At 39.7% G+C, this 22,865-nt stretch overlaps 1 protein-coding gene across 2 annotated transcripts in view; it reads left to right on the top strand.

The window, feature by feature from the left end:
- The window catches only part of FRS2 (fibroblast growth factor receptor substrate 2), a 31,020-nt gene that overhangs the window by 4,436 nt on the left and 3,719 nt on the right, over nt 1-22,865 (top strand). The window contains exons 2-4 of one of the 2 annotated variants that reach the window (XM_075274392.1): nt 16,703-16,802; nt 19,735-19,826; nt 21,460-21,646. In XM_075274392.1, coding sequence (XP_075130493.1) covers nt 19,761-19,826; nt 21,460-21,646 — 253 coding nt within the window. In that variant the 5' untranslated portion in view covers nt 16,703-16,802; nt 19,735-19,760. Of the gene's footprint in view, nt 1-16,702; nt 16,803-19,734; nt 19,827-21,459; nt 21,647-22,527; nt 22,578-22,865 lie in introns of those variants that run through there. The other variant, XM_075274393.1, reaches the window with a different exon arrangement.

The following is a 22,865-nucleotide window of genomic DNA, read 5'->3' as shown; positions in this document are numbered from 1 at the left end:
TAACCATGTCTCATCATACTTATATCATGGCACTGGCTGTAGTAGTATTTTGGAGCTGTAGTGTACTCTGTGGCTTTGTGGACCCAGTCTAAGACCCAGTTCACATCTGTGATCAGGGAGTCCACTTGGGGACAGCCCCGAATGGAAACCTATCTGCATAAAAAAAGTGGTTACCTAAGGAAACCCACAGACCCCATAGACTATAATGGGATCCATGGGGTTTTCGCATGAAAAATGTGGAAAGAAAACTGCTGCTTGCAGGACTTTTCTCTCTGCATATTTCTTGTGGATAGGGGAATGGTCCGAATGCAGATGTGAATCGGGCCTTAGAGTTCTTTGAGGGGCTACGTTTACAGTTCAATAAAGCGCTGACATAGTCTCTGGCGCAGGTTGTCCTACTGTTAAAGGAACACTCTGTAAACATTGTGTTATGCCTAAGTACTTCAAGCATTGATGCATGACTTTTCCTTAAAAAATGCATTTGGGTGTTCTGTTGGGAATTGCTACATAAAGTAATCCTGCTGGATTGTTTCGCCGCACTGCTTGCTTTACTATTACATAATGCAGGGTTACTACATGCACTGGTGGGATAGGAGTGCTTTAGGGTATGTATATTTCTTGCAAACAAAATAGCCTTTTCTGGCTTTGAGGTCTCATACATGCAAAGATGCATTGCCTTTTGTGCTTATAGGAATGGCTTTGTTAGTAGGAGCTTCTGATCTTACTTTAATCCCTTGATTTACATTACAGTAGTTCTGAAACTTATTGTTGTTGTGTCCATTGTCTTTGCCAGTCTAGCTACATTCCAGCATAAATTTCTTCTCCATAGATAAGGAAGGATTCATTATTCCTTGTCTTTGACCAGACACACATCCTAAATTTTGGCAATTTGTTCCTTAAAAACTTTGTGTAGGATTCATCCATCACTTTTCCTCTTGAAATGGTTGAATCTATTTGAGTTTTCCAAGTTTTTAGAAAGTACTGTCCATGGAAGATGATTTAGAAGTTTCCCAAAATTAGTTTTTGACAAAAAAGCCATATATAGTGTCTGTCAGGGGGACAAGACGTATTTGTTCTCGCTGATCCCTGCTTATGGACCACCAGCAACTTTTCAGATCTGTTACTGTCTGCTGAATGATTTGTACTGTCTGTTTTGTTGTTTTTTTAGCCAATTGTTTTAATGATACAACTAAGGCTGTGGTCACACCATTTGGTGAGTGTCCGGGAATTATTCCATCCGCCATTCCAGATAAAATATGTGGAAAGAAAAGTCCAGCAAGTAGGACTTTTCTCTGTGCTGATTTGTGGTGAAAACTCTGTGGTCTCCATCATAGTCTGCGGGTAATGCTTAAGTGGATAGGGTTTCCGTTTTTTGGGTACTCAAGCTGACTCGAAGAACGGAAACCCAATCACTAGTGGGAACCTAGCTTAATCAAGTCGTCTTCATTATAGTCAGACCTAGTACCAGGGCTTTTGGAGTTGATAGGCCAAACCATTGACTCCAACTCTTCTATTTTTCCACAGCTCGACTCGGTAGAGTAAAGCTACTCTAATTTAAGAAAAAACTAGTGATTGAACTCCTAAAAAAAAAAAGGAAATGTGACACAATCTATGTATCTAATATTAATAAAATATATATGAAGTGTTACATATCATATCAACGAATCATTTTATTTAGAAACGGGAGCCTGTAACTGTTTTCTGACTTACAACCCACATATGACTATATGTGAATATTTTGAGGAGAGATCCACTGACAGTTTACAGACGGCTTGTGAAATATACCATCCTAGTTAGACTGAAATGTCATGAAAATGAGTCCTGTTTAGGCCTAGAGTTATTCTAGAAGGCAATGCTACCTTCATAATACAACATGCAATAAAACACGCCAGGTTTTCTTTTCGGTCATATTCTTGCAAAAAAACTTTACATGCTTTTGTTATAAAATAATATATTTGGAGTAGTTCTGTCTGACTCAGGGCTTGTTCACATCCGTTCTGCAGGTTTCTGTTTCCTGCACAAAACAGGGTAGGAGACGGAAACCTGCCGGCATGTTTCAATCCCATTCATTTGAATGGGTTTGAAAGGTGTCCGGCCGTGTGCGCTGGTGAGCGTTTTATGTTCTCCGCGGCTAAACTTTTTTTTTTTTTTTTTTTTTTTTAAACCGGACACAGTCTGACATGCAGTACTCTGTGTCCGGTTTAAAAAAAAAAAAACATTTTTGCCGCGGAGTGCATAAATGGCTCACCAGCGCTCACGGCCGGACTCGGCATGACAGGTTTCCGTCTTCTGCAGGCAGAAGACAGAAACCTGACAACAGACCGAACGCTAGTGTGAACCCAGCGTTAGACCCTTATAGAGAAACTAAGGTTTCTCATTAGTTCAACTAAGGTTTTCCTACAGTGTCAACATCCATGGCCTATTGACACCCGGTAATGCAGCAAACATTGTAGGGAGTCTGAAACAGATGCTCTGTACATTTCCAGTATTGTAGCTCAGCTTGCATTCACTTGAATGGGCAATAAACGGTGTATTTTAATTCCATTATTCAATTATTATATCATTAGATGTAGGTCTTGTTACATATTTACTTTCATAGGAAGTCAGTCACCGACTTTCTAAATGAAGTAGAGGAGCTTTACTACTTTTGACTGACCATGGCTACAGCCATTTATGAAGAAGTCAGATCAGAGTTGTACTGTGGAAAAATAAGATTGGAAATGTTTTATTGGAAGTTGCTAGTTTGTGTAGTTACAAAACACCCTGCATTGATGGGTTCTGCCAACTGTTGGGTCACAACACAGCCACATTCAGTAGTATCAGTCCCATTGTGTGAATTGACTATTACTCTGTAATGTATCTTTTTGTCTGTAGTTGAACGTGCAGCGGGACATGTTGGCGCTATATAAATAAAATGTATTAGGTGTACTGTAGTAATACAGTATTACAAGTTTGTCATTATGTAGCCTTATGATGTGGTAAGCACATTTTTGTTCATTTTTACTTTTTCTTATCATTTGGAAGATATTCTTGTCTCTTGTGGCGATAAAAATGTGAAAATGTAAATATGGTAGGGACATTTTGATGTAAGTAAGTCTTGTAATCTTTGGTATTGCCTCTTTTGGGCTTTTATGCCATGTTCTGAGAAATTCCTGTACTGAGCAGAAGCATGAAGAGGACTTGTAAAGTAGATCTCTCTATTAGCAGGCTAGAAATAGGCCGAGCCTGGCTTGTAGTTGGCCACAGTGATGTGATGAATGGAAGCTAGCCAGGCTGCCCCCTAACAATGGGCTCCCCCGCAGAGTGCCACAGTGCTTTTCTGTAAAGATGTGGAATGCACCACTGAGCATGAGCTTCAAGAGGAGTTTATCAAAAGTGATTCAGGCCCCGAGTGTTTCCGAGCTGTTACTGAGGCCTTCCCAGCATTTCATCAATGGCTTCAATAATCGGCCATGCATAATATATCAGACCACCAATACATCTCAGTCAATGCTAGCAACCCCTCGCTTACCTATGTTTCTTGACATGTGATGCCACTGTAAGCATGTTATTTTTGTCTAGGCTCTCCCCAACAAATTTCTATGGGACTGCTTTCTCCAGCAGTCCCATAGAGAAATGAACAGAGGGCCGCTTGAATCGGTAGGACAGAAAAACTGGACATATGTATTGGAGAATGACTGCAGGACCATACTACACAAGGTTTTCTTGTAGTTTGACTTACAAACTTGCAGGTTTGCTTATGAGTTGTAGACAAAAAAAAAATAAAAAAAAAATTGGGTGTTTTGTTTATTCAGGTTACTTGTTCATCATATGAACATTCCCGCCAAGAGCTTTCCTGTATAGGCCCAAATTAACCTGGTTGTCAAACAACAATCCTATAAAATGTCTCCAATTTTAAGAGTTTAAATTGTTAAATTATTTTTTTCATAAATCAATATTATAAAAAGCTATAAGGAAATGTGTAATATATTTTATATTCTTTCTCCATTTATCAGGCTTTTCTCCTCTTCTTCCTCCCTACCAAACTGAAGCCCATAGAAATCTATGCATAGAGCAGTTGGGGAGCTGGAAGAGGAGCCAAGCGAGAGAGTGACTTGCACACCGACATGCTACATGCAACGTATTTTGTTTCTGTCATTGGAGCAGAGAAACTTAATGAAAGCTAAATATGGATCTGTCTTGTGATAACAATGGAGCTAGACAGATTTCATTACCTATAATGGGACCCTTTGGTTATCCGTTAGGATGTTTTTTAATGCTGCTGGATATAGTAGTTCTACATTTAGGCCTTTTTCATATGGAATTTTTAATGAAATCTGCATTGGAAGCTCCTGACAAAGCCTCTAATGCAGATGTGCAGCTAGGTTCCTTTAGTTTTGTTTCCTCTTTCAGCTTCTTTTTTCCATAGACTTCCATGGCTTGCTGCTTGTCTTCACTGAAGATTGAGTTAAGCTGTTTAGGAGGAAGAAAGGAGCCTAATAGGTGAAAAATATGCATCGTTCACTAATAATATATTACAGAGTAATAGGGGTATTCTCACAAACGTCAGCATTTATAAATTTGTAGATAATTTAAAAGTTAAACTTTTTAGTAAATAGAAGTAAAGATTTTTCAGACATAATCTTTAAAAAAAATTTGTGTTTACAAGTTGTCTTGATCGTTTGCCAGTGGATATGACCATGAATGCAGGCCCTTTCTAAGGTCAGAAAATCATCCATGTCGTCCTTATTGTGGCCAGGATATCTTCCGATTATATGTGGTGTTCCTGCCTGATAACTGAGCTACAATAAGAAAATCATGGCTGGGTTCCTGACAAATCCCAGACCTTAGAAAGTTTCTGCATTTGTAGTTGTATCCATTGGGCAGTCTAAAAATGCGCCATCTTTATTTATCACCATACCTTAGATTATATGGTAAATTTGGGTCATGGGACGCAAAGTAAAAGTTGGCACAGCTTATGTTCCCTCCTACGTGTAAAAATTTTGGCAGAGGCGGAATCTGTTATAAACCACTCACCTTTACGTTATACCATACCCCTTGTTGAGCTAGTTAAAAAAAAAAAAAGGCTTAAAACTGTATGTAACATTTAGTGCCAGAGCACAAGTAACTCTGTCCAGTGCTTTTTCCTCCAGACCTATCAATATGTTGTCATTTTGGGTTCTAGGGAGCCCATTGCTTGAATTTTCCTCCTACCTATTGTCACAAGGGGAAAGTGAATAATTATGGATTGCTGAATCTGTGTGGTTTTACTTTTTTTGGGGGGGATCTGATCTTCTATAGGTCATTTTAGATGAAATGAAGGACTGGAATGCCGCTCAAGAAAGAGGGAACACATTCCTTAATATGACTTGGATAATGTTTCCCAACTTAGATTAATCTTACCCATTCATGTATACAGTAGAGCTAGAACTCCTCTCTGTTAATGCTTCTTTAGCTCAAGGGGTCCTGATGCCCTAAACAATTATAAGGAAGGAGTCATCTTCCTGCAGCAGCCCAACAAGAAGGAAAATCATGGAAGGACGCTACCTACATACATGTTCTTTTTTCCGGTAATCTCAAGAAATTCATTTTATATAATAACATCTGTTGTAGAGATGAGCGAACAGTGAAATGTTCAAAGATCGATTCAAGTAGCCACTCAATACTCGACTGTTCGATCGAACCCCATTATAGTCTATGGGGAATAAATACTCGTTTAGGCAGAAACCAATATTCGACTCAGGAGGGTGACTAAGTCCACTATGACTCCCCAGGAAATGATGCCAACACCCTGGAATGCAATTGGGACAGCAGGGGAAGCATGTCTGGGGGCATCTAACATACCCAAGTCACTGTATTATGTCAGGATCCCTGTCAGCTTGTGATATGCGTGAGCTGACTTTTTCGAATAGGAATGCATTGACCATACAGAGTACAGCATTCGGCCAATCAATGCTGGTTCTGCCGGAGGAGGCGGAGTATAAGATCGGTCCACAGCAGTCTCCATTCTGGTCCGATCTTACACTCTGCCTCCTCACAGACGAGCCTCCGGCAGAACCAGCTTTGATTGGCCGAATGCTGTACTCTGGCATTCGGCCAATCAACGCTGGTCAATGCATTCCTATGGGAAAAAGTCAGCTTGCGCATATTGCAAGTTGACAGAGATCCCGACCAGATAGGGCCCCAAAGAGCTGTGTGAGTGACAATACCACCTAAATAATGGTAATCCCTAGCTAACCCTGCCTGTACATCTATCCCTGTCTCACAGTCACATAGTTCACAGTCTCATATGAACCGGATATTAAATCCACTGTTTGTATAAATTGGAGGTCACCTGAATTATCCAGTCAATTACTTTTTCCGATTTTTTTCGATGCCTCCGTTGTCGTAGTTCCTGTCCCACCTCCCCTGCGCAGTTATTGGTGCAAAAGCGCCAGGGAGGGTGGGAGGGGAATCAAATTTTTAGCAAGTTTGCCACCTGGTGTTCGACTGGAATCGAACATCTCGAACTACCTGATATCCGATCGAACATGTACCCGATCGAACGCTGTTCACTCATCTCTAATCTGTTGGTATCTGGAAATAGTTGCAAAGCTGTGAGTGACTAATATGTGATTTTATTGTGTTTCTCGGTTACCTAAAGTGCTTGTAAATAGTGTTAATGGACATGTCGTTCCCAAGATGTTAACCAGCACTTCCACATCACAATTACAGGGGTGGTAAGAGCATATAACTATAGAGATATATCTGGTAACCACCATTGATCACTACAATGGGTACCTCGGTTCTCTGCATGAGCTTGTTGGTGTCACCTTGCACTCTGCCTCTGTTCATGGGAGTCTATGGGAGTAAGGAACAGCTGAGTGAGAGCTCTTGTAAAGATGTGGCTTGTCACCCTCCCTTGATGTTTTGACTTACTGTATATAGTCCTGGTTTCCAATTTGCTTGGCTTGTTCTGTAGGTTGTGGTTAGAATCTGCATAGTATAATAATACCGCTGTATCTTCTGGAATGTTTAATATGTTTTAGGGTAATGGCTGGCACATATTTAACATACCTCTTCTATTATTTCACATTAGCAAAGTAAATATCATTTTGGTTTTTACACAAACTTGTATTGCCTGAACCTGTCCCTATGGTCACAGTGATTTATTTCTTACATTAGCCGATCACTTGCCCTGTAATCCACGGCAACAAGATCGTGTAGACCATTAGGATTTTTTTTTCTCTCCATTAAAGTCTTTTAGTATGTGGCTTGTATACCATATAATGGTGTAATTTGGGGGAGGGGTTGAATGTATCATTGAGGCATTGTAGATGAGTTTACTAAATCTCATACATACGCTGCAATTAAAAACCCACAGCACAAGGTATCCTTTGGCTATAAAAGCCTGATAAATAAGTTATTGCACACAATATTGCAAACCTTTTTTTTTTTTTTTTTAACTAGTTCACCCCTTTTGAAAAAAAAAAAAAAAAGGGGGGTAGTAAAGGAGGCATCTCTGCCCAATGTATTTACTATAGATTATGCCAGAAAGCTGGCACAATTCATAGGAGAAATCTGCGCTAACCCTCTCCAAGATCCCCCCCCCCCCTTCTCGATCTAGATGTAGTTTTCTGGAGCACAGGACCTCCCACAATGCTTCAGAGTTAAAAGGTGTTAGCTCATAATACACCTGTCTTCATAAATATCCTCCCCCTTCTGCCCACCAACAAAAATTTATTTTCGAGACTAGATCAAGTCAAATACGCTAAGGCCTCCTGCACATAACCATAGTGGTTTTGCTGACCACAAATACTGATCAGCAATCCTCAAAAAAACATGTCAGTATCTAATCCGCAATCACTGGTTCGCGAAATGACTTGTATAGTTGCACTACAAATGTGGGCAAATATAGGACATGCTTGATAACCTGCAGACCCCTTCTACAGCTTAGACATGTGTATGGGTCCATAGAAATGTGTGGATCCACACTTTTATTTTGGTTGTGTGCATACACTTTATATTTTAGCAGACCATCTGAAGTGTATGGGACCTCCTGATTCTTACCTGAACGTAGATGTTGGGGACAATGAAGGATCAAGTCGTTTGCTCTTGGGGAGCTTCTACCAGAGGATGAGCACACTGGCAGGGCTGTGTGTATGGTGGAATTACAATGTATGCATAGATGTATGAGCAGGCACTCTTCGTTGAATTGTCTATCAGTCTATAAGCTTCCCCTGTAACTTGAGAATGTATTCTTGCCTTTTAGTGGCAGGTTTGAGCCCAGATCAGAGCTCTATGTGAGGGATGATCATCATAACTGTAGTTTGCATTGCTTTTCGATTTTTCCTGTCAAATCCTGTTTCTTTCAATCTTCCTCCAAGTCAAATATTTTCTGTAATGTAAACCATGTCTCTGTGCCCGGGTGCATTCTTTCTCTTCACATTATACCAACTGCTTCTGGAATCTCAACCAACGTTAACATTTATTTTTGTTGCAGTTAAAATAAAAAGAAGCCATTTCACCAGGGTTTTTTGCACGTGATCTCTTGGATGTCGGCTAAATGTATTAAGCTAAACAGAGGAAAGCTATGTTTTGTCAAGCCTTTATTTATTCACATTACCTCATAGGCTTTCAGTTCTGTCAGCTGTATATTTATCTTGAACACAGCCACGCAGGTCAGCGTTTATCTGGAGGGCTGATAGGTGAAAATGGGCCTCATACCTGCCCCTTCCATCTATAACACGCACAACTCCTTCAAAATGTCAGGGTTTGGACATATCCCAGGAGCAGCAAAGAATGCAAGCTTTTCATATGGCATGTGATGTGAAACCTTCCCAACGGCCGGGGGATAAGTGAGACTCTGTATTTTCTGGGCTTATTTAAACACTCAGCCCTTAGACTCGCTTGGTGCCAAATGTGTTTCTCAAGTGCCACAGAGCTGGAACAATTCACAGATTGTAACCGCCAGAAGCCGCTGGCTCTCTTGACCTTTTTGGTGTGAGTTCTAGGAATAAACATAAACGTGAGTTAAAGAAGCCTTGGGGGTAGTAGTAGTTAACTGGCAGGCTGCTCATGGACTCGGAGCTGGGATATTCACATTAAAGCTTATTTTTAGATTACACTTTAATTATTAACTTGCCATTTGCTTACGCTACCATGAATGCTTTGAGTTTATGGTACCCCAGAAAAGACAAAATAGTGTACACTTGAATATTGGCTAGATTGTCCTACATAGACCTGATAAGAATGTGGCGCAGCTATGTGGTTCTGTCAGTATTGTACTTTCGTATGCCATAATAGGGCCCCCTACACTTATATGAGAACCATATTATGTACAGAGCGGTAATGTAGTACGTGAGGCCCTGTAAAAATATCAGTTATCAGCTATGTAGTCTCCCGTATATCTGTTCAAAGGATGTTTCCATATAAAACAAATGTAAAAGTGATCCTGTATCAATAAAATTTCTTAGAAACATATGGTAAGATGTCTATCTATCTGCCTCTTCAAAACACTCATTTCACCAAATTCCCTGTGCCATTTCTGGGATTTAAAGGGAACCTGTCACTGTGAAAACGCAGGCACCATGTTATAGGGCAGGAGCAGCTGAGCAGATTGATTATATGGTTTTGTTGGAAAAGATTCAGTATAATATGTTGTTTATTCATTTCTTTCTCTGTTGTTACTGTGCTTAAATGAGAAATTGTCCAGCAGGCGATCCTATCAATTAACAGCTTTGTAGGCACCGCCCACTGGACTCCATTACTCCTTTTAAGCATGGAAAGGAGTAACAGACAGTACACTAAATCTTTTCCCACAAAACAATATAGTAATCTGCTCGGCTTCCCCTGCTTTATTACATTCTGCCATTAGATTAGACTGCATTTTTATGGTGACAGGTTCCCTTTAAAATAGTTGCTGAGGTTTGTGACTGTTCCCACTATCTTGCCACTGCACTGAAAGTGGTGTTAGCATGCGTGGGCCCACCGTCCATGCCTCATTTTACTTTCTATTGGTAATCTTGTACCTTGGTCCAGTAGCAGAATTGGTAATCCTCAAGTATGTATGCTCTCCAGACATGTAAAGGTGTGTGTGTCTGTGTACACACACATACATACATATATACACATACACTTTTACAAATCTGGAGAGCATTATATTATATATATATATATATATATATATATATATATATATATATATATATATATATGTGTGTGTGTATAATGTGTGTGTTTTGTGTGACTTTTCTGGTTTATATGTCTACACTACAGTTCTCCTTTTAATCTCTATGGTATGTGATAAATATTTCTTGGCAGAAATCTGACATTGGCACAGTAAAAACAATTATATTGGGTGTAGGCGTGCGAAAACTTTTATTAGTGTCAGAAGGTGCAGTGTACTTTTGTGAGGAAAGTTAGAAGTATGTGAGATGTATGGCGGGTGCATAGGGACTTGGTGAAATGTTTTGGGGAGAAACATTTAGTACATAGAATATCAGATGGAACGTACCACTTTATTTCATTTTTTGTATAGTATTTGTGATAACAAAATCCTCATACTTTTTCACCACATCAGAGACCTACAGAGGGTACAGTGAGGCACCATGTACTTGTATAAAACACAGCCACAAAGCAGTTACATTCTGAAAGAAATGGCTATATTGCTAAGCAATGACAGATCATTATTGCCTTGGTAAAGGAGGATTCCATTGACATTTTGATTTACCATAAAACGACTTCTTGTCAGAGCTGGTGATTTGGCTGCTATTGGGATAGGGCCTTGTGCTGTTTAGGAAGTCTCAGAAATAGATTCAGCTTCAGTTGTGTATGCTAAGTGAGCGGTAGCTTACTGTGGCTTCAGAGTCTTCACGGAGCAGCGTCTTGGCGGCTCTTAAGACATTGTACAGAGAGGGGTTGGTACAGCTTTGCTGCACTGAATGAGGCCTGAATAGCTCACAGTTCTCTTTTCTTGTGCTTGCAGTAGCAGTTCCTTTCCCTCATGCACAAGAGCTGTGTGGTCTTCTCTTTGTGCGGTGGGTGGTCAGAAAACACGGTTTATAAACGCATGAATTGGCCCAATCATTGTGGGAGTGTGCGCCGGGTGAATGTAATGTGTGATATTATGGAAAGGACCTAAGATTTGCCACATGTATATGTTTTTTCTCCTATCTATATTTATGGTGAAGCCGGAATGAATGGCTTCAGACTACTGAGCTCTCAAGCAGGTTCTCAAAACTGTAGTTTTAGTTGACGTAAAGCTGTGTATCCTTTGTCAGAAAGAACAAAGAATACAAAATGTCTGCCAAAGCATCCTTAAAATAGTCCGGATGGCTACACAGCTACCTTGAACTATGTGACATCACCAGTGTCACGCAGCCAGTCACACTAATGTTAGAGAATGTAGTCATACAGAAATCTGTCAGATTTGTAATTCTTCTGTCTGACTACAGTCAGCACCTTATAGGTTGCAACATGGCCCATTTCACTATTGTAGTATCTTAACACTGCAGTATTATGCTGCACACGTAGCCCTGCAGTTTATAACTACTTGAGCATTATACAACCATGCATGCTAATTTTTTATCTTTCATATATAGGAACATGAATGTTCAATGTTGTTCAAAGTAAGTGTGGTCATGTTTTTTTTTTTTTTTTTTTTTTTTTTTAACTAATAAAGCTGTAACCAAAGACTGAGCCCTTAGAAATGAATCCCAGAGCATTGTGATGGAAACTCTTGACTAAAATTCCCCTTAACGATCAGTTATGTATTGTGAATGCTGTACAATTGTCATTGAGATGTAAGATGTACCTACTAGTCTTTCCACAGATCACTAGCAGCACTGATCAGCCACTCCCCACCCATCCTGTTAAAACCCCTCCATTTTTTTCCCTATGAAAAACATCACTTGTGCTTTAGCAAGAAGAGTGCAGTTAAAGTGGTGAAGTGTACTGGAGCAATCCTACATATAGAATGTGGCTCCTTTTTATGCTGCAGAATGTAAGTTACGTTGTAGTTGATTGCATATCTGAAATATTAACTAGGCAGCATTGTTTTTGAGGTACTGCTATAAAAATACTTCTTCAGTTATTCTTTCTGACACCCACATACATATGCAGACTTGGCTCTGTCAAACGTAAGTAGGGTAATATGCCCCCAGATATTTCTCCACAAGCGAATAATCTGTGAGATTGCAGGATCAAGCAAGATAAAATTCAATATGCCTAATTTTATCCTTAATATCATCTGTTAGGGGAGAGTCGGGGATCTCCATACATGTAATATAGTTGAAGGTCTCAGTGAAATCAGCAGGTTGAACTGTTTGACAGTTTTTTTTTGGTTATACCCACAATACAGAAAAGTTGTCACTCTGTGTATGTGGGTGGGGTGGAGTAGGACTAATGTCTCTTAGGGCTCGTGCACACGGAGTTAACGCAAGAGTATTTTAGTATAATACACGTGTATAGAATACACATGTAAAAATAACACTCCCATTGACTTCAATGAAATCTTTTACACGTGTTAAAAAAAAAAAAAAAGTTGCATTTTTTGTCAAGTTTTGGGCGTGTGTTTTTTTTTTTTTGTTTTTTTTTTTTTACACGTGTAAAAGATTTCATTGAAGTCAATGGGAGTGTTATTTGTGTCTGACCCCACAGATCTAATATTGATGGCCTATCCTAAGGATAAGCTATCAATCTTAGAAACCGGGTAAATTAAAGTTAAAAATGTGCGTAGAAACTATAAAAAAAGTTTTTCTGGTTTTGGAAAAACTGCGCAAAAATGGTGTATGTGTTCTTCCCCTATTAGCTTTCCATATCATACTTCCTTGGAAGAATGAATCAAACATAACGCTTCACTTTTTCCTATTCTAAATCTCTTTTGGAACAAAGTTTAATAGATTTGGAAAATAAAGTCCAGTATTTTGATGTTGGTGGATGTGCATTTAGTATATATATGTAGCATTTGCATCACTTTCAGCATTTTGCTCTTGTACCAGGCCGGTTCCCCTTATTACAAGCACGCGGTCCCCTCTGCTTTCTCTTGTAGAGCGAGGCTGGCTACTTCATCCTTTGTTAGAAGTGGGATCTGTCTTTGATGTGAACCTTCTGTCCCTCTCACTCCACCCTGCACAAATGTTGCTTGAAGTTTGACATAAGTAGTGTGGGAGTTAAAGAGAGAGGCCTTTCCCACTTTCAAAAGGGAGGGAGAAATTTCAGTTGCCAAGGAACCTCTTATACAGCCCTGCTGCCCATATAAGAAGCTACGCGTTACCAGGGAGACTTGGGGTGTTGGGGGAAGAATGTAGGGTAGGCTCTTACAATATGAGGCACAAAACCCATGTAATCCATTTGGAGATAGGTTGGGTATTAGGACAGATGTCATGGGCATGATATATTTTGGTTTGTGTTTCATTCTTTCAGAGTGTATTTGTGCTTGTTTATGACGTGAAGTTCTTGCTGCCTGCTTGACAGTTTTACAGTCCGGCATACCTCACATATTTCTTTATACTGTCATCACTGATGGCTTTAGTTTTTGTTACACTAGTAAAGGTTTGTGTGCAGGATAAACTAATAATGTGAATATCAGACGGCATGGCTAATCATGTCAATGTAGGTTTTTTTATTCTGTGAGCTGCTAAAAGCAGATCTGTAGAACGGGAACTTTTCTTTTGCCGCTGCTCTCAGATATTGAGAGTTTGCTGATCAGTCTACAAGTACCCATATCCATTAAATAGCTGTCAGTAGAAATCTGTCTCTTTACAGCTGTCTCTTATACCCTACCCCCATACACATGCATGAATAGCTTGTACATGGGCAGACACTGCCAGACACTTTGGTTGACAGATTTTATGCCAGAACATAAGAATTGGGAGTTGAAATTCAGCGTCAGTCCACCATTCCTTTATGAAATGTATCATTTGAATCTCTGACACATATCAAGATAAAAAGTTTAATCCATAAAAAGGTTGTCCAGGATAAAATGTTATTTTTTAAAGAGGCCCTTTCATCAGATTGGGCACAGGCAGTTTTATATACTGCTGGAAAGCTGACAGTGCGCTGAATTCAGCGCACTATCGACTTTCCCGATCTGTGCCCGGTGTAAAGCGCTATCGGTCCCGGGACCGTAGCGCTTTAGTGTCAGATGAAAGGTCCTCTTCAATTAGGCCGAGGGAGGTGAAACCCCCCCCCCCCCCCAAAAAAAAAAACAAAACAAAAACAAAAACAAAAAAAAACATACTCACCTGTCCCCAGGGCTCCGGTTTCCTCCCAGCACAGTCCGGTCCTGCTGCTTGACTGTTGTCTTCTGTGGAAATCCTCGCCGGCTGTGACGACTTGTGTCCTTGACTTAGGCCACTGGTTGGCCTAAGCGGTCACGCCAGAAGAATACAACTGAACTGGAGGACCAGACTGCCCTGGGAGGCACTGACGACAGGTAAGTATGTGTGGTGTTTGTTTTTTTTTTGTTTTTTTATTAACTTGGCCTAATTAAAAAAAAAATATATTTTAGCCTGAGCAACCCCTTTAAGGCTAAGGCCCCTTGTTGCAGAAAAGCTGTTTTTATTTTGTTGCAGATTTTGCTGTGGTTTTTTTTTAACCAAAGCCAGGATTGAATTGAGAGAATAGAGATGTATAAGTGATTCCTATACATTTCCCATTACTTTTGTAGTTTTTCTTGGCTTGGGCTCAAAAAAAAACAAAACAAAAAAACACAGCACAAATCTGCAACACAAGCTAAATTTCGTGGGGCCACAGCCTAAGGGTACATTCACACTGAGTAACGCCGGGCGTGTATGAGAGCCGTACACGCCGGCATTACAGCAGACTGCCGAACACTTCCCATTCACTTCAATGGGAGCGCTCGTAACAGCGGCGTTTACGAGCGCTCCCATTGAAGTGAATGGGAAGTGCTCGGCAGCCCTGCTGTAACGCCGGCGTGTACGGCTCTCATACACGCCCGGCGTTACGTAGTGTGCATGCACCCTAAGTCAAAAACCGCAGCATTTTACAGTACCTGCAAAGTGGATGCGATCCTGCAGAAAAATAACTGCAGCAGAAATGCTGCAATTTCCAAATCAGTCACATTTGTGTAAGCATGTCAATTATACCTTCAGAAACTGTGGTGTTTTCTTACATGTATAATAGGGACAGAAGGTTTTCAATTTTCTCTGAAAATCACTGGCGAAAAAAACGCAATGCGGGGGCCTTAACCTCAAGGAGTTTTTTCGAGCTTTATAAATTCGACATCTGAGAACCTCGTGGGTCAGCCTCTTGAAGCAGTAGTGGTGCTCTTCGGCATTGCTTCCACTTCACAGACCATGTGACGTACCATTAATCTTTTACATGGCCTGTTCCCATTCAAGCGAATGGGGCTGAGCTGCAATTACGAAGCAGATACAATGGGCTGCACTGTGCTTAGTTTTCTGTGAAGTGGAGCAATGCAATCTTTATGGTCTCTTCAAATAGCTGATAGTCAGTCCTGGGCATCAGACACCATTGATCGTTAATTGATTACCTGTCTTAAGGATAGGTTGTCCACTGATAAGTAAAAGACTAAGACAAATACAGATGACAATGGACAATTCAGAACCAAATCTAAAACAAGAGGATGACATGAAATGTAGAAAGATTGCAGACTCTTATGTCTGATTATTTTTCCACTGTAAGAGTTAATATTTGCTTTTCATATAAAGTTCATTATTCTCTGACACTCTTTATTTAGTTGCCAACATATTTCTGACTTATTGGCACTAGTTTAATGATCGTGCAGCTTTATGGTATTTACACAGGCGGCACTCTCTTACTTGGCATTCAGTTTGATTCTTTGTATATCAGATTTTAAATGGCTCAGGTTTAGGCGTGCCGGTTTCATTATGTGTCTATATAAAAAGAAAAAAGTGTATTTTTATATAATGTGTATACACACACACACACACTGTGTGTAGATATATATGTGTATGTATGTCTGTAAACATCTAAAATGTCAGAACATGTCGTCTTAATGCGGGTTGAAAAGCAAGCATTCATTGCTGGTGGTTCTGAAATATGAACTACAATGCAATACTTATGTAGTTGTGAAATGATTTTATTACAGAGCTATATATTGCAGCAGATATATATTTATATACTTGCATACACACAGTCACTATGAAAGTGTTGTGCAATATCTCTTTAAGGAAAGTGAACAGACAAACCAGTGTGTGTCTCTAGGCTGTGTCCCAGGGAATGTTTACTCATGTGTAGGTGGATGAATATTTTCTTGCTGACTGATTTCATGCTTTAGGACTACCGGGTTTCATTTTGATTTAACGTATTTATTGCTAATCTTTTTTCACTTTTTTTTTTTTTTTAAACCGATTTTATTTCATTATAAAAAAAGAAAAAAAGTATGTTCAAGTTTCTTTGTGATGACGTCAGCTTTTCTTTCTCGATTGAATTTTTATCAAATATATTCTACCTGTATAAGAAGAGATGCTGCTACTAGAGAAAAAGAAGGGGAAAAAAAATAAGACTGTGCACACAATACTTTGGGAGGCCTGTGATGCACATCGGGTTTATGAGAATTCGAAGAGCCTGGGAATTTATGTGTGGGTTGGCAGGGAGATGGCGGGGAAGTGACATGCTGAGGATATTGGAACATGCCACTAAAATGCTTCCTTGGATCATGTTTAATGTGAAGCATGTTGCCAGCAAGTAGTCTGCAAGGCGCTGATTTCTTGTGTGTGTGTTTTTTTTTTTTAAGGTTAATCGCAGCTTAAGAAGTCATACGGTATGCTATCATGGTACGAGATTGACGTCCTAATGCTGCAGCAGAGGCTAGGGAGATTAATGGCCAGATCTATGTAAGTTCCTTACCATTAGTAATTCTTCATATTTGTTGATGATCTTTGTTTTCAATGGAAACACTTTAGAATATAAATAATGTAATACACTTTAAGATGTTTGCCATGTCACAGATTTAGTTTTTTTCTGAGGCTGAATTCACTCTCCAAGGCATATTCTCCAGGAAAGCTCCTCAATCCTATCCTTTTCACCTGACTGAGGCCTTGGTCTCATGGGGAATTGCAAGTATTTTCTAAAACGGACATGTCCAGTGTGGTGTCTGGCCCTCCTTAAAGCCCCACACTCCACTGCCACAGCATACCCCGATTGTGATCATACCACTCTTAATATCCTTAAAGGGGCTTTCTCATGAACATAACCTTATGTAGATTTGTAGACAATTTAAAGTGAAACATTTTTGTAATTAATAAATAATTACAAATTTTGTAGTACTTTAAAGATTTTCTCTAGCCATCGTAATGATGACAGTGTGTTGTCTTGTTCAGTTGCCAGTGAATACAATCATGAATGGAGGAACTTTCTATGATCTGGGACTTAGGCCTGGTTCACAACTGCTTACCGGCCATTTCGTTCTCCTAACTGCATGATATTATGTGGAGAGAAAAGTCTTGCAAACAGCATTTTTCTCTCTGCATTTTTTGTGCGGAAACCACACGGACCCCATTATAGTCTGTGGGTTTCCTTAGGTAACCGCTTTAGTTATGCAGATCCATTTCCATTCAGGAAGTCCGCTTTAGGCCCAGTTCACATCTGCGTTCGGCAAATTTGTTCGAAATCAATATTTGAAATCTTCAAAAACTGATTTCGAACTGTCCGGCTTAAAACTGATTGATTTCAGTGGGTTTTAAAAGTAATCCACATGTATCAATTTGTGCCATTTCCATCTGGTTTCCACTTTTTTTGTGCATAGAGAAACGTAGAACTTGCAGGATTTTGTTTCTGTGCTAAAAATGATTTTAGACGGACAGCAACCAATGTGTTTTTTTTGTTTTGTTTTGTTTTTTTAACATTGAGGCCCACTGAAAACGGATTACAAACGGATAGCTATCTGTTTGTGTCCGTTTTGCAATCCTTTTTTCCTTCTGCGCGAACGAATGGAGGAAGTAAAAAAAAAAAAAAAAAAAAAAAAAAAAAACCTGATCAAAAACTGATACAAACTGATGAATAAACGACAAAAAAGTTCTTTTTTAAATTTTTTAATTTTTTTTTTTTTTTTTTTATTGACACCCATTGACTAAGGGCAGGTTCACATCTGTGCCCCGGTCTCCGCTTTCAGGTTTCCGTCTTCTGCATGTCCGACTTTGTGTCCAGTAAAAAAAAACAAAAAACCTTTTGCCGCAGAGACCACAAAACGCTTACGGGTTGACACTTTTGGTATGAAAAGTGCCGGTTTCCATCTCTTGTCCAGTTTCTTGGGCAGAAGACAGAGACCGGAACCCGCCCTAATCTGCGTTCGGTAATCTGTTCGGGGAGTCCACATAGGGAACCCTTTGAACGGACTACCGAACACATTGGCAAGTGGTGAGCTTATGAAAGCACACGGACCCCATAGACTATAAAGGGGTCCATGTGCTTTCTGCACGATGTCCGCACAGAACATGCGAACAGAACCAATTTGGGTGTCCACTGTGTAACTATTTGGAATCCTTTTTGTACCAACCATGTTTCTCTTAAAATGGTTTGCAAGCAGACGAATACCAGATGCAGATGTGAACCCAGCCTTAGCCAGGATCAGGTAGGGACACTACATGTATGAGAAGATAACCTGGCCACTGTAAGGAAACCAAACATAGTATAGCAGCCAAAAAAGTATAGAAACTTTGGCATCCAAGCAAGACAACAGACTGTCGCCATTAAAATGGTTAGAGAAAATTTTTAAAACTCTTCACAATGTATTCTTTATAGTTGCAAAAATATTTGTTTGTAAACTGAAATATGGTTATGTTGGAAAACCCCTTTAATCCGTACCTAAGGTTTCAACTTATTTTTAGAAATTTGCTTCAAAGAAGAAACTTTGTGAAAGAAATATGTCCACTTCCCAATTTAATTGCTTTACTCTGTCTCTTTGCTACTCTGAACTGTACGCTGTTCATGTCTATGGAGGGTGGTGAAAATGCAGCAGTGAATAATCTTATATTCCAGTTTTCTAGATGCTGCAGTCTCTGCTCTCCCTCCAGCAGCGTTCTCATCCCCCTGCCATCAACATAGGCATAAAGAGTGTATGGATCTTCTGTGGTGTGAACAGATGAGGCAGTGGGAGGAAAGAAGTTGGGAAGTGGACATTTGTCTTTAATACATATTACACAACTTCTTATTTCATCAAGTACTATTGATTTATGAAAATAAGTTGATAGATATGGTAGAATTTAACACACGTAAGCCAGTTTCATAGGAGAGTTAATCGGCCTGGGTGTTTGTGTTGAATGAGGTACTTGAAAAAGAAGCAAAGTATTAGGAAAAATATATATATTTATATCTGTTTACTGTCTGCAGGTATACACATTTAAACTTGATTTTTTTTTCTTCTTTATTTATTAAAGGGGTAATACCACAAAAATTATTTATCTCCTATCTGTACCAAAGGATATAGATTGGTGATAGGCTGCTGAAGAATGGTGGTGATTTTAACCCTGTTGTGAATTTAGTGGTGGGAGCAGAAAGTGCATTTCCGCTTCATACACTTCAGTGCAGCACTTGGCTTTCTCTGGCATTCCCAGTCAAGTAAATGGAACAGAGGTGTACATTCTGTATCCACCACTACATTGACAGAGGGTGAAAACACCTCTGTCCTCTGGAACTGTGTTGGTCTCACCAATGTATCCCCTGTCCTCTATCATAGTAGAGTTGTGGTGTAATTCCTTTAAAGATTTTTAATAACAGAATGCAAAAAAAATCATATCATGTAATAACTTTTCTTCTTTGCCTTTCTAGTGATCCCATGGTCTTCTAAAGAAGCAATGGGTAGCTGTTGTAGCTGTCCAGATAAAGAAACTTTCCCAGATAACCACCAAAACAGGTTTAAGGTAATAGATCATTCAAAGGTTGCCGTTGTCCCAAAGTTTTAATGTTCAGAAAATGGTTGTTTTCATGGTTCCAATTATCTTTTGTACAGAGAATAGGAGTCCTAAATTCTAGTGATCATTGTAGGTCCAAGTGGATACCCACTAACCTAACTTTTATGGATAAATGCTAAATGTTTAAAAGGAAACATCGCCCCCCCCACAAAAAAAAAAAAAAAAGCCTAACAAACTTTAGTATTCATGAACAGTAGTGTTATTTTTTGGGGGAATTTTATAAATTTTTCACATGTAAGGAGATTTTGAAAATGGTAAAAAAAAACCCAACCCTGTGCCAATCTGGTTGTTCAAGCTATCTGAGAACTGCTTTTCATAAGGTCAGTGTAGCCGTGCAGAGCTGTAAATGTATCACTGCTGTTGTTTAATGACCAATGATCGCATCATTAGAGGTCATAAGCAACTACGTATACAGCAGTAAAGGAGATAGTTTGATGTTAGAATAATACAATAATAATAATACATTTTATTTATATAGCGCCAACATATTCTTCAGCACTGTACAATTTGTAGGGTTCAAATACAGACAAAAAGGTACATTACAAAGAAATAGTCACTTCACACAATGGGACTGAGGGCCCTGCTCGGAAGAGCTTACAATCTATGAGGTAGAGGGGGTGACACAAAAGGTTAGAATGAAGCGATTAAAAGTATGTTCTCCCTGGTGAGACTTAGAAAATAGTGGCAGGGAGGCTGGAGGAGAGCCTGGCACTGGCAAGGAAAGGTGCACCCAAAGTATTTGCATATTTATTAGGCTACATTCACACACATTTGCATGTTAAGGTCCATGAGAAAACTGCATGAACTGCACATGCATAATATCCTTACAGCATCCATGACCTCCACGGACCCATACACCTAATTAGAGATGAGCGAGTACTGTTCGGATCAGCCGATCCGAACAGCACGCTCCATAGAAATGAATGGATGCACCTGGTACTTCCGCTTTGATGGCGGCTGGCCACTTAACCCCCCGCGTGCTGGCTACGTCCATTCATTTCTATGCGAGCGTGCTGTTCAGATCGGCTGATCCGAACAGTACTCGCTCATCTCTATACCTAATCAATGAACTTGGGCTGCATAACAGACAAGAATAGAACTTGTCCTGAGTTTTACTTCTGGATTCACGACCCCATTCATGGACCCTGGATAGGTAACAGTTGTGTGTAAGGGGCCATAAGAAAGGAATAGGTCAGTGTGCTGGCTGTTAAAACCAAAAGATCGTGTGCACGGGGGCTAAAAGTAAAGATTTCTCTTGAAAATAGTAGCAGATTCCCATAATGACGGTACCAATTTAGTTAGTGTTAGGTGCCCTACACTCCTGTGTGGATAGTTTACTATGGGTGATCCTGCTGACAGAGTCTTGCATTGGTCTCTGTAAACAGTAATAGGAAGCTATACATGACATCTTATGATATGTACCTTCTTGAAACATTGATCTTGCAACTTATGGACACCACTTCAGTTAATGCAAAGGTGGTACCTTGCGTGCTGAACTCCACCAGTTAGCTGTAGGCGGTGTCGAGCATATAGTGAATGTAGGCAGGGCTAATGCTTCTTTGTGGTTTCTTGTTTCCCACAGGTTATTAATGTGGATGATGATGGTAATGAACTGGGCACAGGAGTGATGGAGCTAACAGAAAATGAGCTCATCTTGTATACGCGGAAGCGGGACTCTGTTAAATGGCCTTACCTTTGTCTGCGCCGATATGGATATGACTCCAATCTTTTCTCTTTTGAAAGTGGACGACGCTGTCAGACTGGACAAGGTCAGTAATAACCTTTTAGTAATCTTTTAATCCTGTATAAATTTGCAATATTAAAACCTTTTATAATAGTAGGACTCTACTGTTCTTTTTCAATAGCAAAATAATAAAGCAAATGTCCATTATAAAGACTAAGCAGTCATTCTGAACATATGTGGGGGGTGCATAAAACACTAGAAGAGTTAGAAAAAAAAAAAAAGGAAAAAGCATAAAACCAGTCCTCCCTTATATTGGTTCATGTCTCTTTGGGCTCCAAACTTGAGAATGGACATGGCTGTGGAGACTGGTATTGCCACCAGCTTTGTCTTCTTGCTCCATTCCCTGCTGGAATCGAATACAAATATCATCATAGTATAGGGAGCATGTCAGATGGAGGGCTGCTACACACACGACCCTAAAAGTAAACTTGAAAATGGAACATCATATTGTTTTATAATGCTGTGTGGTTCTAAATGAACCCAGCTATACTGTGCAGTATTCACATGATACTGTGGATCAGAATTCCACAAGATCATAAAACCGTATACAACAGACATACAGACCGCATTTCTCAGCCTGATCGTGGGTGTATGAAACTACCCTAATGCTTTACCCGTATGGCTACTGGAAGGAAGGGGTAGTCTATAGTAACACTCATACTGAGTAACTTCAATTTGTCTTGTAAGTCAGGTAATCTGTTCCTTATCCCACTTGTCAGTATGCATATGTTACTTTTTTACTGTATCGTCTAGTGGATCTAACAAAATCACTGCTTATGAAGTAAAGTAAAAGTCTTGGGGTTTTTTCGTTTAAATGAATGCTTCACTTCAAGATCAGGGCCATTAATATCCCACATAACACCATTGGTAATATGAATGTCAATTTTAACTTAATGCTTGCAAAAGGAAGAGCAACCCAATGCTGGGACCTCACTTGGTTGTCTTTGCTGGTACTGGTAAGTTGGGCTCCCTCTGCTGTCCAAAGAGGCAATGTACATCAGTATCAATGCCTCCTTTGTACTGTCTGTCCTTTCCTCTCCCATCGTTCCTAGAGGCCTGTACAAAGGGGGCAGTTGCTTTTTTTTTTTTTTTTCCTCATTACACTGTTTGGAAGTTTTAAATAGATTTAAAAAAGGAAAGATATATATTAGATTTGACTGCTTAGACTCAAAATTGCTACAGCTCTCTACTCATTAAAATGCCCCCCCAATCCTCATGTATTGAACAAACTGTACCTTGTGTTC

The sequence above is a fragment of the Leptodactylus fuscus genome, chromosome 5 (genome assembly GCF_031893055.1).
Source record: "Leptodactylus fuscus isolate aLepFus1 chromosome 5, aLepFus1.hap2, whole genome shotgun sequence".
NCBI classification, from domain to species: domain Eukaryota; kingdom Metazoa; phylum Chordata; class Amphibia; order Anura; family Leptodactylidae; genus Leptodactylus; species Leptodactylus fuscus.
This window is presented reverse-complemented; position numbering and strand designations above follow the sequence as displayed.